The 17419-nt window shown below is 41.9% G+C and overlaps 1 protein-coding gene across 1 annotated transcript in view; it reads left to right on the top strand.

Annotated features, from left to right (window-relative positions):
• CNOT10 (CCR4-NOT transcription complex subunit 10) overlaps positions 1 to 16932 on the top strand; it is a 31955-nt gene extending 15023 nt beyond the window's left edge. The window contains exons 11-19 of the mRNA XM_052695946.1: positions 2597 to 2718; positions 3178 to 3354; positions 5338 to 5418; positions 11736 to 11849; positions 12962 to 13092; positions 13527 to 13562; positions 13659 to 13786; positions 14703 to 14778; positions 16638 to 16932. Coding sequence (XP_052551906.1) covers positions 2597 to 2718; positions 3178 to 3354; positions 5338 to 5418; positions 11736 to 11849; positions 12962 to 13092; positions 13527 to 13562; positions 13659 to 13786; positions 14703 to 14778; positions 16638 to 16792 — 1020 coding nt within the window. The 3' untranslated portion in view covers positions 16793 to 16932. The remainder of the gene's footprint in view (positions 1 to 2596; positions 2719 to 3177; positions 3355 to 5337; positions 5419 to 11735; positions 11850 to 12961; positions 13093 to 13526; positions 13563 to 13658; positions 13787 to 14702; positions 14779 to 16637) is intronic.
• Positions 16933 to 17419: the final 487 nt, after the last annotated feature.

Genomic DNA, 17419 nt, shown 5'->3' on the forward strand with positions numbered 1-17419 from the left:
ATGAGACTAGTGCGATCAGTCTAGAAGTGGTGGAGGCTGAGGTCCATGCTATTCCACGTGCATATGTGTTCACAGCCACTGGGAACCTGAATCCCTAATTGCTGAGACTTGTCATTCCTTTGCTAGTGAAGCTTGTGGAAATCTGCCAACAGCAGATGTGTTGCATGGCCATTGGACGTGTTGGCTTCAACCTGTTGATCCCTGTCTATTTAGGATAAACATGTACCATGGAATCATAGGGTATCCTGAGTTGGAAGGGAATTGCAAGGATTATGGAATTCATGTCCTGGCTCCACGCAGCACCACCCAAAACCCAAACCCCATGTCAGAGCACTGTCAAAGGCTCCCTGAGTTCCGGCACTCAGGGCCATGCTCACTGCCCTGGGCAGGCTGCTCCAGGCCCACCGCCCTCTGCCACAGACCCTCTCCCTAACTCCCAACCTGACCTTCCTCTGACACAGCTCCATGCAGTTACAATTCACAGGGGTGGGGTACAGTGGTCACTTCTTCTGAACAGGAAACTGCCCCAAAATAGTAAGCCTGTGAAATTGAGATAACATCATTGATTCCCATGTGTGTGTGATGACATAATCTGTAATTACATGATCTCATGCATTTATTTGCACGGTACGCCCATTTCCTTGAGAACAAAGGATGGCTCTCATGCATTGGACAGCAACATTCACTCTTTTTCATCCTGAATTCTGTTTTTCCTCTGTGCCTTTATTTATTGTATCCTATCCAAATACTTCTAAATACAAAATTCATAAGATTTGCTTGGAATTTTCAGCATTGCTCATTATTTTGGTATCTCGCTTTCCAATGCTAGAAAAAAGCAATTCACAATAGCTTTATAGATGAGGTTTTCTTATGCCCCCACTTCACAGGCTCAAAATTGAATTTTCAAGAATTTTAGGTCAGAAATGCACTGATTGCAGTTGTATGTAGGTTGCTCTGAAAGTAATGTCTCCTATTTATTTCCATGGAAGCTACAACAGGTATGAAGAGTACAATATTGTGATGTAACAAAACAAATAGCTACAAAATATTATTCTTTAACATAGCCACTGCCATTAGCTATGCATTTTCATGATGAACTGCATGTCATGCTGGTAAAAATATATTAATAATAATAATAATAATAATAATAATAATAATAATAATAATAATCTGCATCAGTGGAGGTAAACTGCTTTTACCACTGCTGAATTGCACCATCCACCACCTCGCTGTGCTCACATCCATTATTTGGTCTCTGTAGACATTTTAGCAATGGATGAATGTGAATGGGCACCGTTTTTTCCACATGGAAGAATTCAGTTCTACCCTTTTGCTTCTGATGCACTTCCATGTCAGATGCCACTCTGTCAGATTGCCATCTGTCACACAGCAACATGTAATGGAATACTGCTGGGAAGGTTCAGCCTCTACTGCTGTACCACCAACATCTGCGTCTGACGTGGGCCAACATAATAAAGCAGGAGGCATTACTTTTGGAGCAGTCCTCATATATATGTTTGATGTTATTCTGTAGTTCTGGGTGCTCAGTTTTATAAAGCAGGGTGACTGCAGGAAGAACAGCTTTCTTCACAGTAATTGTCTAATTATCTGTGTCTATCGCACTGATAACAAAGAATATAGCACTGATCATCTCTAGTGGAAAACTGCATGGGAGGTTTGCTGAGCATAGATTTTGTGGCAAAGAAAAAATAAAGCTAGGGTTCCATTTGTTGGACAGTGTTTAGGAGTCTGAGAGAATAAGACAGAAGTGGTGCATTTCTTTGTTAACCGCAAACCAGCTACAGCCAGCTGATCGTGTCAGGTTCCAGAAAGTAATTCCACTAAATTCACATTTGCTTTAGTATTTTAGTTTATGAGGTACAGGTGGAAGATGGTGCAATTTCTTTCTTTCCATTGCAATTCTTCACTGACTGTACTTAGCAGTTTTGTTGGTAAGTACAGATGGCTTATGGTGGTGGGCTGTGTTGTTGTTGCTAGTGAATATGGTGCAGATAGAAGTCTTGGGACTGATGACTAGCATGCATTGTTTGATCCCCAGAAAACCTGCATGCACAACACTACATTTAACAAGTAAATTTAGTGTAACTTTGCATTCGTTGTAGTTCAGCTTTGTTTTCCCCTTAGAACACCTTGAGATCAGTTTTTCAGAGAACATCTTGAATTCTGTGTAAGCAGGGAGAGAAGATGGAAGCTAAAATGACACTTGTGATACTGTTTGGCAGACCATATAATTTATTTTCTTGATAACCTAGCAGTTCTTTTAATATGACTTGATTGTTCCTCTGCTTTCCAAACAAAGGAGAAACTAGGTCAGTGGGCTATCAGACAAGCTGTCAGAAGGGATCTGTGAGAGCACTGTGCGCAGTGAAGTCCCTGTGCAGCACAAAGACAATAGGAGGTATCTGATCCTTCATGGTACTTAAACTTAAAACTGTATCCGTACAAACCATTAACATCTACATTGTAGCTGGATGTGAAGACTTCAGTTCTCACTTACCTTGCAAGGCTCTCAACAGTTTAACTGCTTTGATATTTTAGTCCTCCTTCCTTTATTCCTTTTTTTTTTCTTCCCCAGACATCAGAACAAGAGACTAAAGGTCTTCCCAGCAAGAAGGGGATTGTGCAATCTATAGTAGGTCAAGGCTACCACCGCAAAATAGTCCTAGCATCCCAGTCAATACAGAATGTTGTTTATAAGTAAGTATGTTTTCCATGGACCTTTATTTTGTTATCATAACTTTGTTAAGGGTGCATGTTTGTTTACTGAGAGTCTTTTCAGCTGTCATGGAATTCCCATGTTCGTTTTGGAATACTCATTATTAGAGAGATGTGTTTTAAAATGCCTGAGTCCTACCTAATCATTTGGGTGCCTCCTCTGTAGTGGCCAGCAGAGGGCTTAATTGTGTGCTGTTGTAACTAAGAGAACTATTAAAGCTTGAAATTTACTTATCTATCTGAAACTTGTGTTTCCAGATAGCTAAATCAATCCTCTTTCTCTCATGTTAAAATACGTGTTTTTTGTAATACACTCTATAAAATTGCAGGTAGAATCTAGTTACTCTGACCTGCACCCAGGTCTTTCTGGATCCTTTCTGGATCTCTGCTTTTCAAGTTGATAGGATTGGTACTCATCAGCTGACTCTGTGTCTCTTCCAGTGACGGGCAGTCCTCAGCAATACCTGTAGCCAGCATGGAGTTTGCAGCCATTTGTCTAAGAAATGCCTTGCTGTTACTTCCAGAAGAACAGCAGGAGCCAAAGCAGGAAAATGGATCTAAACCTAATAATCAGCTGGGGGGAAATACAGAAAACAGTGAAAGCAGTGAAGCATGCAGGTAATCAGAACATTATAATTTTAATTGCCTGTAAACCTTTCTTTTTGTCCAAAGTAGCTCTAGGCTGGCAGTCTGTGCCTGCTACCTGTCCTGTTTTGGCCAGCAGAAGAGATAATGTGTATAAACTCTCTCTTAGCAGTTGGGGTATCCAAGGAAGCAGTTGAGCTGCCTGTTGTTTTAATTGCTGCTATGCTAATTTAAAAACAAAATCCAGAGTTGATTCCTGTCATGAAACCACTTTAATGAATGACAACGGAGGCATTCTTTTTTCCACTGAACATCTTTTTTTTTTTTTTCTTTGCTGCAAATGTTTTGTTTTCCCACACACCCCTGCAGTGCCTATTGATATTTCTCTAATTGTAAGTGAAGTTTCACATTACAGTGATTTTGTGTACGTGCACACGTGTGCCATGTACAATTCAATATACAGATGTCTAGCAGCTTAGTTATAAAGATTTGCCTGTGATAAGATTTGGCATTCATCAGTCCTATAAGCCTTTCCTCCCAAGGACAGTCTTTCCTGTCAAGTGATCAAATGATCTATAAATCTGGGCTGCTTCTGTAGGCCCAGGCTGGTGTGTAATTTGTTTACTTGGTTGTTTTTTTTCATTGGTTGGTGTTTTTGTTTGTCAAGGGTGGACATTGTAAGCTGCCCAGCTTCTCTGGGTGAGCTGTATGCAGCTTTCTGGGATGAAGCTCCTCTGATTTAAGTGAGACTTAAGTTAAGCTTATGGGGCCCCGTAAGAGGCAGCAACGAAGACAAAATGGCAGCCCTTACTCAGCTGAGACCAACTTGCTTGTGTTGCTTCACTTTGTTCAGTAGGGGTGAGGAAAGGAAATCATGTCCTGTACAGGGAAGTCCTTTAATACCTTCTGCTTTAAAACCAGATGCTTCTTCAGTGTAAAAAGTCTCTGATATTTCCATGGCCATTCATCTTTTCAGAATACCCAGGAATGAGGCAGGCTGTTCTTGAATTTGCATGTTGCATTCTGAAAGGCTCTAACAGGATTTGTTCCCTCTGACAAGGGACCCTCTGTGAGAGAGCAGTAAAAGATAGAGGGCATTTGAAGAAAATCACACTAATTGAACAGGGTGATTTTGAAGCAAATCCCACTAATTGAATAGGCTGACTCTTGGGCATTTCCTTTGTTATTCACTGGAAAACTATGAATACTTTCAGTGGTTATGGTATTTTTAAATATTCTATCTGTCAAAGGCATGAGGTATCTGCACTACAGTGGTGCTGCGTACAAGTAGGAAGGTTCTGTGCTTGGTACATGGATGGAACTTAGTTTCAGTTCAGATTTTTTTGTTGTTATCTCTTTGTAAACTACAATGTCTCTCTGCCAAGGTGCAGCTGTTAACTTCTCTTCCTGTCTCTTCCTTTGGAAGGAGGTTTTCTTTCCACTTACTGGAGAGTGAAGTTGCCAATGATTTAAAATAGAGTTGAGTTTTTTTGTTTGGTTGGTTGGTTTTTTTGTTGTTGTTGTTGTTTTTTTCAATGGGATGCAGGGCAGTCATTTTAAAGTAATAAAAATAAAGGACAGCTATAAATCTAAAAAAGCTGTAGCACTTTGTAGGTTTTATCACTTATAAAATATATGTGTAATTACTGGGAGGAGCTGTTTTGCTGCTTTTCTTAGTGGCTGAGGGAAAAAAGGCTACAGAGATTTCTGGAGTTTGAACAACTTATACCACATGGAACTTCAAAAATAGCTCCAGGCTGTGGGAAGTGGCACGGTTTGTTTGGTCTGTCAGTCAGATCCTTCCCAGCAAATGCCCCCATTCTTCTTTGTCAACCAGGGTTAGTTAGGGTAAGAGCATTTGCCTCAATTTTTGCTTAGCTTCATATCCCTCATGTCTAGGCTATAGAGTTTTTTGCAGACTTTTTAATTGGGAGTAAACATTGATGCTTATTTTACTGTGAATTTTTGTAGTATTTATAGTCATTTGTAATAATTAATATAATGTTTTTATTCTAGCAATAAAAGTCACGAAGGGGATAAATTCATTGCAGCTCCACCTTCTTCGCCTCTGAAGAAACAGGAATTGGAAAACTTAAGGCAAGTGAAAAACAAAATAGTGACAAATTCATGAGTCAATAACCCCCCTCTTAAGCTGTGCTGTGATTCTGGAGTCGTACTAGCTTTTTTTTTTTTTTTTTAATGCTGTAGCACTTGCAGTGTTGCATTATAACTGTATGTGTAAGGATGACTTCATTCCTATGAGCTCCCTCTCCTCAAGGATTTGAGTAGGAACATCTATAAACCCTCCAGAATTTCAGTTGAGATGATAGGTTAGTCTGTGTATGATCCTGCTGTAGTAGTCCTGGCATTATTTATTTGGCAAAACAAAAAAATCAAGACCTGTAAATGGCAAGGCTAAAAACCTGACAATGGCTTACACGATTGGTGGAAGAGGAGGAAGTTACAGTATGGTACCTTTACCTCTTAAATCCTTGCTAAGACTGGTTTGGAACTCAGCTGGCACTATTACATTCTTGCTGGATTTCAAATAGAGCAGTGCTCACAAAGAAACTGATTCAAAATCTGACTTTTGTCATAGTTAAAATGACCGTGATATTAAACAAAAATATGCATTTCATTGAAGATAGGTTTAACTAAGATCTACTAAAATAATCCAGTTGGTGACTGTTTGTTTTTTCCTGTGCTACTTCAGATAAGGTAGGATTTCCACAGTCTTGTTTAGAGGGCTTATGTGTGATGGCCTGAGTGTGTGGGGAGATGTGGGTATGTTTGTGGTGGTGTTTGTTTATCTTCTACTCAGCTCTCATCTGGACTAGAGACACAATCTTTAATAATCTGCACTGTCCATTAGTTTATTCCTTTATTTCCTTCTTTCCATCATGTCCTAAATGTTTTGCTTTTTTTTTTTTTTAATTAATTTCCCATTATCACTTTTTCTTATATTACTTAGCTATTAAGGTAATAAAAACTCTAGGAATACTTTAATACCATTATTTAATGAATAATAAGTGATGGCAGCTTTTAGGTTGTTTTTACAATTGTAGGTATTTTGACTCTAAATAGTTTTTCCATGACCAGTAATGACAATCTGCTAGAAATACATTGTTTGTTAAACCTCCTGTGTTCTTTCTCTCTGTATCAGTTCTGAGTTTGCTTTTCCAAAGGGGCATTTAAGAGAGCAAGGAAGTCTGCACTAAGTATGTTGAAGTTTAAAGACAAATGTGAGGGTGCCATCTTATTACAGCACTAATTAGACAACACAAATCTAAGCTGATGTGCTTGGCTTTGCGTTGATTGTGCCTCTGAGCCTTAAATTTCTTAGCATTGTAGTAATGCAAGCATCCATTTTATCACATGACATTCACATTTAAGCTGTTGTTCCATGTTATGTGTAATATCTGTACGAGGTGATGGCAAAACAGAAAAATGCCTTTTGGTGGTTAGCTTTTCCACCTGCAACGAATCCACAGTTTGCATACAGTAGCAGGATCACCCTTGTCCTGCTGTTTGACTTCTATACCACAGAAGAACATAAATAAAATTTGATTGCAATGCTTCTGTGTTCCCAGAGATCTTTAAGCTATTTGTTCAGCAGTCTAAGTGCCCTCCAAGTAGAGTAACTCCCATGTTATCCGAATGAGTACGGTGTTATCTGGGACCTGTTTTCCCCAACAAGATTACTGTATATAAACAATGCTAATTATTACAAGAGGCTGCTAACTTGTGAAAAATTTCTTTTAATGCTTGCACCACCTCTTAAACACTTTTGTTGTTTGGTCTTTTTTTTTTTTTTTTTTTTTTTTTTTTTTTTTTAAATTTTCTGTATGGACAAAGCATACACTAATTTCCCACTTAAATGCTTGGGTTAAACATCGTTCCAGCCTAACCACAGGTAACCTATGTTTTGTAATGGCCAGCTCAACCTTTACTTTACTGCACTGTGTGTAGCAAATCTACTTGGGGTTGTTTCAAAGCAATTTAGCAGTAACCTGTGAAGAAATTGAGACCTTCAGTATTTATTCTAAAGTGGTTTGAGAGTGTTATTGGAAACAGAGGGCACTGGATTAAAAACAGTGTACATACTAATCTATAACAGTACTGAGTTGCTCACTGAGGAGCCGAGTGAGGAAGCTGAAATCCTTGTCCATTTGGGGAAAGTTAAACTACTGCATGTTGGTAAGGATTGTCCTGAGGAATTGGTGTCTGTATACTTCAGTTTTTCCCCTCTGCTGACAGTCACTGGATTGAAAAATCTCCATTGTTTCTAATATTGACATGGGGAACTTAAATATTTAATTTTTTTAACATAATTTTGTACATCCTAATGAGAGTTTGAAAGACTGATTTTGCTTATAACTGGTTCTTTAAAAATGCCCTCTGTACAAGACCTCAGTGTCACGTGTGTTGTTTGGTAGTTGTGTACAACTCGGTTCAACCGACTTTTCTCATATTGAGCAGTAATTTGATAGTAAGGCTTTAAGGTTAACAAGAAGTTTGAGGACACCAAATGTTGCTAAGACTACATGCATTGGAAGTAAAAACTCCAGAATTTCCTTCAGAGTTTATTATCAATTTGGCTCATTCTCTGAGAAGCTTTGCTTCTAGCCTCAAATATGTGTCAGTGCACCAGAACTGCGCAGTGCTGTTGGGGCTTATGGAGCTGTGATAGACTGTGATGCTACATTTGGAGACTCCTGTGTATTTTCTTGTAAAAGTGAGGTGGGTAATAACAGACCTTGGTGTAACCTGTCTCCTCACATTGGACAGCTTTGAGTGAACACGAACATGACAACTTACCCCTTCAAAGCTATTAGAAATAAAGGAATAGCTTGATCTGCTGCTTTATCCTGAATAGACTTTAACTGTGAGCCCTTCCCCTAAAGCATGTGATCCCATTTCATCTTTTTTTTTTTGTTTTGACTCTTCATGAGCCCTCTCCAGTCTGTCATTATGTTTTGCTTTATTTTATATTTCCTTGAAGCCTTTGTGCCCCAGTACTGTACACAACATTCCAGGAGCATCAGTAGTAGCGCCACCACTAATTTCACAGATAGTGATGTGAGAACCACTATCACTCAGCAGCATTCCTCGTCCTTTGTCCCCACATGCCCCACACTGCCTCACTTTGTCCCCTTAAAGGTTGCTGTGGTCTGGTTGCCCTGGCACAATGCTGGAAGCTTACAATGATCCTCTATAGCTGCTTCACCCCCTTCTTCCTCTCTGCATGGTTCTCTGCCATCGCCTCTGTGGTGGTGCTGATTTTCCTCACTGAGTAAGCATCGTCTGTGTTCCATACTTCATGTTTTAGTTTGTGTTGTCTGCATTGAAACAAAAATAACCAGATGGTATATATCCACCACTGGGCTTAATTAGCTGCTTTAAATTATTTCAGATTACTGATGTTCCCTAAGTGGTTTAGAGATGCCGTTTTTATGCCTTCCTGCTAAGTTGTGAAGGACTGGGTGATCTCTGCCTTGCCTCTGCCCTGCGAAATGAGTTCAGCCAAACGTATCGTTCAGGTTCTATAAACTTGCAGCCAGTGTGGGCTGACAAATCTTGTTGCCTAGACCTACACAAGAGGTTGTTTGACATAATCTGGCGGTTTAAAAAAACATTTTTCTTTTTCCTAGTGCAGAGACGGTTTTATTTAGGGAATGCAGGGGCTCAGTTATGCTGGAAGTCTCCAGAGCTTAAAGACAACCTGCAGAGTTTTGTCAGAATCCTGACTGAGGTGAAAAACTAGTTTGTCTTTTCCCTTGTGGTGCAATTCTTCTGCTCTGATTAGCTGTCAGATCTCCTGAGTGTTCTGTTCGCTTTGGCTGCTTCAACAATGAGTCCGAGTGCGCGAGGACAGCGTTGTGAGGAGGAAAACGTTGGATGTTTTCCTCCTCTTTAGATGGCTTTTGCTGAAGAGGTCTTAAAGGGATTTAGATGGGGATGAATCCTTAGAGCGGAGAAATAGGTTTCCAACTTGAAGGGCTTATTGTTGTCTGGCTGGAGCGTGCCTTTTGTTCAAGTACAGACTTTCAAAAATAAAAATAGTTTAAAAGTTGTGGTGAGTAGAAGACCTGTATTGACTGAAACGGCAGGAGCAGCAGTGCAGAGCGTTTGGCTGGTGGGACAGCATCTCTGCTTGTTTAAAAGTTGTGCTTCCTTGGGGCAGAGAAGAAAGAGACTGCTTAGAGGCAGGCCATTATTTTGGGATTTCCCCCCCCGCCCCACAGTCACAACCTTTCAGAAATATTTTAGGTTTGGGACTTGAGTTGGGGAAGCTTTCCTCTCTTTCTTGAAAGCTTTTGTATGTGTTCAGATTTGATGTGACATCTGGGCACGCTAAGAGGAAGTGGGGGGTAGGGAGAAACGCTGGAGAAGTTTCTTTCCCTGCCTGTGCATAATTAAGGAGCATGCCTCCTGGGAACGGGGAATAAAGGCACCCCAGGCCCTGCCACGAATTACATGACTTACTGCGGGACTCAAAGTGGGCTTGACAGTTGCCAGAAGGGCGGCGGGTTGCAGCCACCTCCAGGCAGCAGGGCTGGCTGCTGGGAGCCGGGCAGGAGGGCTGGGAGCAAAACGGGGCCCAGCAGAGAAGGGTCTGTGCCTCAAGACAGGCTGACCCCACCAAGCAGTGTTGTGGCTGAGCCTGAGGAACAGGACCAGCCAGTAAAACAGGAAGCTTGGCAGAATGGAGGCATCCCAATGTGGGACTGTTGCGTGAAAGTGGAGAATGGGAGTTATTTTTTTGCACAGGTTTTGTGCCCTTTGGAAGCAGGGAAGCCTGTGGCAGCCACAGAATGCCACATCTGAAATCAGACTCCTGGCAGAGGATTACAGCTCTGTGTAACTCAGAACTGGCAGTGCAGAATTTTACTGTCTCCCTGTGTACAGATGTTGTAAAATACAAGAGTGAAATATGTTACAATTTAATTGACCATGACAATATATCTGTAATTCCAGGTGATTTATAGCACTGTGTGCTACAGAAAACTGCTCTCCTTTGGTGAAGGAGGCAGGAGGGCAGAGAAGTGCAAATGAAGATCCAAGGTTTAACAAATAAAACGAGGGTGGGAAAGTTTCTGAGACAAACAGTGCTGTGGTGAGGTCCCTCTGTTATGGAGAACAGTGTTCTGAGAAGTGCAGTGAAGCTGTGAGGGGTCTGGAGCACAAGTGTTAAGATGAGTGGCTGAGGGAGCTGGGATCGTTCAGCCTGGAGAAGAGGAGGCTCAGGGGAGACCTGATTGCTCTCTACAGCTGCCTGAAAGGAGGTGTGGTGAGGTGGGGGTCAGCCTGTTCTCCCAGGTAACAGTGATAGGATGAAAGGGAATGGCCTCAAGCTGTGCCAAGGGATGTTCAGGTTGGGCATTAGGAAGAATTTCCGAAAGAGCAGTGATGCAGTGGCACAGGCTGCCCAGGGAGGTGGTGCAGTCGCCGTCCCTGGAGGTGCTCAAGAACCGTGTGGATGTGGCACTGAGGGACGTGCTCAGTGGGCATGGGTTGCTGGTTGGATAAAGTGATTTTAGTGCTCTTTCCAACCTTGGTGATTCTATGATGCTGTGAATGCACACAGTCTTGCTGGCATACAGTGGTGATTCTTGCATTACACAAGATTACATGGAACCCAATGCGTGCATCTCCTAGTGGAGAGAATGATTGAGGCCACAGATGAAAACCAACTCCTTGACTTCCCACTTTGCTGTAAGGATGATAGATGGCTTGGGATTTATTTCTTCAGCACTAAAAAACTGTCTTTCATTTTTGTGAAATCAGAGTGGAGCTGGACGGTCACCGATAAGCTGAGGTCTTTGTATTTTGTGCTAGTGGCTGGTTTATTCCCTTCGGGTACTACTTTTAGAATAAAATGTACTTAGACTAACAAATTTTGGGGGTTTTTTTTGTTGTTGCTAACTTGCAGGGAATAGTAGTGATTACTTTGTTTTTAAGTTTTTTAGGTACATGTAGGAATTCGGTAATTCCAAGTATTTTCCCTTGAATGTACAATAATTTCAACTGAGAACTAAGTACTAATGTAGTGGTGTTGTATGGCTTTTAAAATGAATCTGTAGGTATATATTTGTATATAAGCATTCATTTGACATCTTCGTATGTGACACAAACAGTTTTTTATTGCTTTTATCGTGTACAAATGGAGTCTGAAATGTTGCTGTGTGAAAATGAAAGTAAATCTCTAGAATTACTGAGGTCATCCTAAGAGTGTAGTGATGGACAGCATGCTCTTTGCTCCTGCTTCCAATTCTTTTTATACTCTGTGTAAGTAATGCTAGCATGTCTTTATCTGGATTTGCTGGACACTTGTTAAAGAAGAAATTTCACAGCTGCATTTGACATCACCGTATATTAACACATTGTCTCACCCCTTTTCTTTTCTCCTGCAGGTGCTCAATACTTGCCTGTAGTGCTTATGTGGCTCTGGCTCTGGGAGATAACCTTATGGCACTGAATCATGCAGATAAGCTCCTCCAGCAACCAAAGCTGTCAGGGTCTCTGAAGTAAGTCTTGACGTCATCGTTTCTTCCTCTTTTTTGCTGGAGAGCTCTGAGCTGGAGCTTCTCGTGTCTGTAGTGACAGTATTATGATGATGGTAATAACGGTACTTGGCAAAATTGGTAACGTATAATGTACAGGTGGAGAGCAATCTAACTTGTGCCAATTTTAAATGCTGGAGGCAGCATATTCTAGAATGTTCTGTATCAATTAGTTTCTATGTCCATCTTCAAACTACTGTGGAAGCTCATCCTTTTGCAGTGATTAAAGCAGCAGTTTAGATAAGTTTGTAAGGTAACGTGTAGTTTTCTGCAGTGCTTTTTTAATGCAAGAAATTCAAGACTACAGTTGTTTGCAAAAATAAAGCCCTGCCAAGAAGCAAAGCCTCTGTGTAGGCTGGAGCACTGAACTGTTCCTCTTAAGTGACACATAGGTTAGTTACATGTAAGAAGTTACTCTTGTTTTAGCAGATCTCACTTGCAGAAGTTTTTTTGAGTGATGCTTTTTAATAATTCATTACAGTCAACTATAAAGTTAATTTGAAATGTACATTATACAATCGCATGCTCAACTTTTGTTTCAGATTAAAGCTTAGTAAATTAACTGTGCTGTGAGTCAACAGGACTCCAAAGCTGCTGAATAGCCAAGCTACTGCTGGCTAGCATCAGGCTTGCTTAGTTCTGTGGTAAAGACTTGTGTTTGGAAAGCTGTTTGTGCCCTATGGACAGGCCTGCAGATCCGTGGTGTCCTCGGGATCTTACCATGCAAATATCTTAGAGAATTAATTATTATTGAATGCTTAATTAACACCTCCAATTATAGGTGTCTTGGTATCCAAGGGGTGTTTGTGAAAGCACTCATTTTTTCCTTCTTGGAAGAAAAGCCATAGTAGTGTCTGTCCAGAGCGTTGGGCCATGTGTACGAATTGGTTCTCAGAATTCACTGGAGTCAGAATGGAGCATTATGGCAATACTTTACAAGCAAACTAACTTTGTGTATATTTATTAAGTAGTAGCTTTCAGGTGGTTGAGTTAAAGTCTGAATTCAGTTTGTTTTCATGAGAGTGGCAAATTTTGAGGGTTGCCATGCTGACACGCCTGACTCTTTGCTGTTGTAGGTTTCTTGGGCATTTGTATGCAGCAGAAGCTCTCATCTCTCTTGACCGAATATCTGATGCCATCACTCACCTGAACCCTGAGAACGTCACTGATGTTTCCCTTGGGATCTCCTCAAACGAGCAGGATCAAGGTTAATGAGTCCATACTTCATTAGAACCAGTTGTGCTATCAGTTGCCTTCCTGCTGTAACTGTTACGTAAATACAGTGATGATGAAGGCACCTCATTTTAAGACCATAACTTGTTTGGGGCTTGTTGGTTGGTTTGCTTGCAGAGCTAATTTTCTTACAGTGCTTTCTGTTGGTAATACTTGTGTTCTGAAGCAGAAAAATATGTCAAGGGCTCACCTGTATGGCTAAGACTGCAGTAGCTTTGATCTCAGTAATGCCTGCAATTTGAACTTCATTGTTCTCATCTGCTAAAGACCAAAATGTTTTCCCCTTCAATGGCAGACCAAAGTAAAAGCGAATTTGTATCTGCTGGTCTGTGACAAATGAATTTTGTAATGATCTTGAAAAAGCTGTCAGAAAATGATGTTTTGTGTTTCGGTTTTTTTTCTTTGTAGGGTCTGACAAAGGAGAGAATGAGGCGATGGAGTCTTGTAAGTACCAGCCAGCATATTCAGCAGGGCATGGGAACTTCTGTGGGTGGTTCAGAACAAAAGTCTTAATAAAAGGATAACTTACTTTACTTGCAGCTGGCAAGCAGACCCCCCAGTGCTATCCCAGCTCAGTCACATCTGCACGGACAATGATGCTGTTTAACCTTGGAAGCGCTTACTGCTTGCGGAGTGAATACGACAAAGCTCGGAAGTGTCTCCACCAGGTATGGGAGGTGAACCTCAAGTGGCTTCAGGGACAGATGCGCTCCCTACAAAGTGTCATTTAGATCACAGCAGATCCTGATGATTTCATAGCTTGTATCTGTTGACTTTGCTGAGATGGTGGCTCCATTCTGCCTTCATGAACTAATCTATATTAGTAATATAAAGGAATTCCAGAGTTTGTTCTCGTGTGAACAGTTCAAGACTGTTGGTTGTTTTTTTTCCCAGGTTATTTCAAAACAGCAGGATACAAAGGAGCCTTTTCACTTTTCCTAAGGTTTTGTTTAATGGTTTGATAGTTATTGTTGTATTCTAGAAAATAAACTTCTCAAGGGCTTTGGCTCCATGTGCAGGGACTAGTCTGGGGGCTGGTGGGGGCACTCAGCAGAGTTGTGCTGTTCTGAAGCTCAGCTCAGGACCCAGCTCAGCTGGAGCACAGGGATGTGCCTTCAAGCCAGCTGAAATCAGTGGTGTGCCAGTGCAGTACATCAAGAATAGGAAGTCAGATATGGTGTTTGTGTAGAAGACAGCATCATTAACTTTGTAGGTGAAAAATATTAGTATATGGAAAACTTATGATGTTCCTTATTAACTTTGTGTTCTGAACTTCAGAGCAGTGGAGGTTACCTTCACCTCTCAGCAGGAAGTTGCAGGCTGGCCCAAGAATGACAGACTCACACTGACAGAAGCATACAGCAGATGGTGCTACTAATTAGAGTGAAGCAATCTAGCAAGGCAGACAATCTTTCAGTCTCTCCTTGCAGGAATAACCCGAATGGAATATATTGATTTGAAAAATTTTGTGTTATGAAGGATTCCATTTTGTTAGGCAAGGTGGCCAGAGTCTGCTCAGGGGACACTTTGAGCTAAGCCTTTCTCTTAAGCACTTGTTCTCCCCACCCCTTGTGTTTCAATAAGGCTGCTTCGCTGATCCACCCCAAGGAGATCCCTCCGGAGGCTATCCTGCTGGCTGTCTATCTGGAGTTACAGAACGGTATACAATTTTATTTTCTTGACATGAAACAACGTAATATGTAGTGCAGTGTTGAATGCAACTTCTGGCATCTTTATCATCTTTCCTTGAAGCTTACGCCTAACAGAGGCAAAGTTGTAGAACACATCTGTAACATTTTAAAATGTTCTCAGTCCAGAATTGGGGTTGAGCTGACATCAGTTTTGCCAGGATTCTGGCAAACCCTTCAGATGCTGTCTCCATTTTACACTGCCACGGATCTACCTGTGGATTGTTCCCCTGTATTCAGCACTGGTGAGGCCGCACCTCGAGTACTGTGTCCAGTTTTGGGCCCCTCACTGCAAGAAAGATATTGAGGCCCTGGAACGTGTTCAAAGGAGGGCAACAAAGCTGGTGAGGGGTCTGGAACACAGGCCATATGAGGAGAGGCTGAAGGAGCTGGGAATGTTCAGCCTGGAGAAGAGGAGGCTCAGGGGAGACCTCATTGCTCTCTATAACTTCCTGAAGGGAGGCTGTAGTGAGCTGGGGGTCGGCCTCTTCTCTCGTGTCATTGGTGATAGGACCAGGGGGAATGGCTTCAAGCTACGGCAAGGGAGATTCAGGCTGGACATGAGGAAGTATTAGTTTTCAGAAAGGGTGGTCAGGCACTGCAATGGATGCCCAGGGAGGTGGTGGAGTCACCGAGCCTGGGGGTGTTCAAGGAAAGGCTGGATGTTGTGTTGAGGGACATGGTTTAGTGGGAGCTATTGGGAATAGGTGAACGGTTGGACTGGGTGATCTTTTAGGTCTTTTCCAACCTTGGTGATTCTATGATTCTATGATTCTATGATCCATGCATCTGCACCCTCATGTCTATGCAACAATTGCTTGCAAACACATGGGATTTTCTACTGTTTGAGTTAGTTTGTTTTTATGGCTTCATAACAGAAGCCATAATCTTCTTGGTAGAAGGGAGGGGATGTTGGTATTTGGCTGGCAGTTCCTGCTGCTAGGCCTGCACAACCCTTCCTACATGCAGCTATCTTCCTAACCATACATCTTGTGAACTGAAGTTGCTTTGTGCAGTAGCCAGCAGTCCTGAAGAGTTTCAGAAGCCTGTAATGGAGTACTCTAGCGAAACTCTTAACTTTGATAGCTCTCTTCCAAATCTGTCCTTCTCATGAAAGCAGTTCAAAAAAAGAAAATCTATATATAGGAAGCAGAAAATCTTGCACTTTGTTTGGACTGCTCAGTGCCCTTGGTTCCCTTTTAGGGGATCCCTTCAGGTGTCTCGCATCACAGGGATGCAGGGGACTTGAGCATTTGTGTTCTGAATGGAGAAAGATGTTTCCAAGTTGGAGTTTTGGAAATGTTTCCTTCTGTAACAAAGAAGCACGGAGTGGAAGAGGGTACCAAGTTGGGTTTACCTGTCACATCCTCTTAAGTATAACCTAAAGGGTCTACACTTTGTTCTGTAAGTGGCAACAGAAAGGCCCTTCTGAAAATAAAACTTCAATGACAGTGATGTATTGGGTAAGGTGGCAAAATATTCTTTTTTTCTCCTACAACTACAGGAGTTTTAACAAAGCTGTTTTTTTTCCAGTTATATTGCTGCTTACTTGCAGCAATACATAGCAAAAAATGACTCTTCAGAACGCACTTCAGAAGGGGCTCTGCACCTTCCAGCTCAGAGATTTAGCTTGACGTCTTCTGCTCAGCATCAGTAGAATCGAGCACTGTGCTTGTTTCAGACTTCAGTGCTTTTCATGTCTGTGCCTGCTCCTCGCTGAATGCAGTGTGCTTGTGCCTGGGTCCAGCTGCAGGCCTGACAGGGACCTGACACCACAGCTCAAGAATCGCTGCTCTCACGGCAGAGCTGTTATTGCTGTTTTCAATTGCAGGTAACACTCAGCTGGCGTTGCAGATCATCAAGAGAAACCAGCTTCTCCCTTCAGTGAAAACGCTCTCAGACATGCGGAAGAAGCCCGTTTTCCAGCCGGTCCACTCGCTCCAGCCCATTCAGATGCCGACTTTCACCGCTGTGCAGAGGAAGTGAGGGTCTGTTGAGCTCGCTGCTGCCCTTCCTGGGAGGGCTGGGGATTTTGTATATTTTTTTAACCTCGGACATCTGCATACCCGGATTGCTGGAGTGTGTTCCTTTCTGTAAATTTTTAATAAAACACTTAAATGTCTCCAGTCCTGCCGTCTTGTCGGTAAAGGTTGTTTTGGAACAGAGGTTGGGATCCGTTTGAAACATGAATGGCCGTTAATGGGGCAAGTGGTGCAGTTAACTAAGTGTGTAATCTCTGCTGTTTGAAGGGATGAGATGGGAGGGCAGTAAATCTGAGGGAAGCACTGTTTATCTGAAGTTATGCTGACACAGCAGTTGTGCAGTATGGGTGCAGTGCATTTTCACCTAGAGGGCAACATTTATGGGTATGGCTATGACAGACTATGAGCACAAAGGGGAATTTGTACTGAGTCCTGCAAGCAGTGTGCCTCTATTTTGATTTCTGTCTTCTGATTTCTTTCCTGTCTTTTCTGCTCAGACCACTGTAAGACATCAATAGTAACAAGGACCATTTGCTCACTTATTTATTGTGAACATGGGTAAAGAGCTGAGGCCTCCAACCCAGAGGGAAGTGAACCAGGGCTCGGCATGGCATGTAGCTATTTCTCCTGC

The sequence above is a fragment of the Tympanuchus pallidicinctus genome, unplaced genomic scaffold (assembly GCF_026119805.1).
Source record: "Tympanuchus pallidicinctus isolate F22 unplaced genomic scaffold, pur_lepc_1.0 scaffold3, whole genome shotgun sequence".
In the NCBI taxonomy this organism is placed as follows: domain Eukaryota; kingdom Metazoa; phylum Chordata; class Aves; order Galliformes; family Phasianidae; genus Tympanuchus; species Tympanuchus pallidicinctus.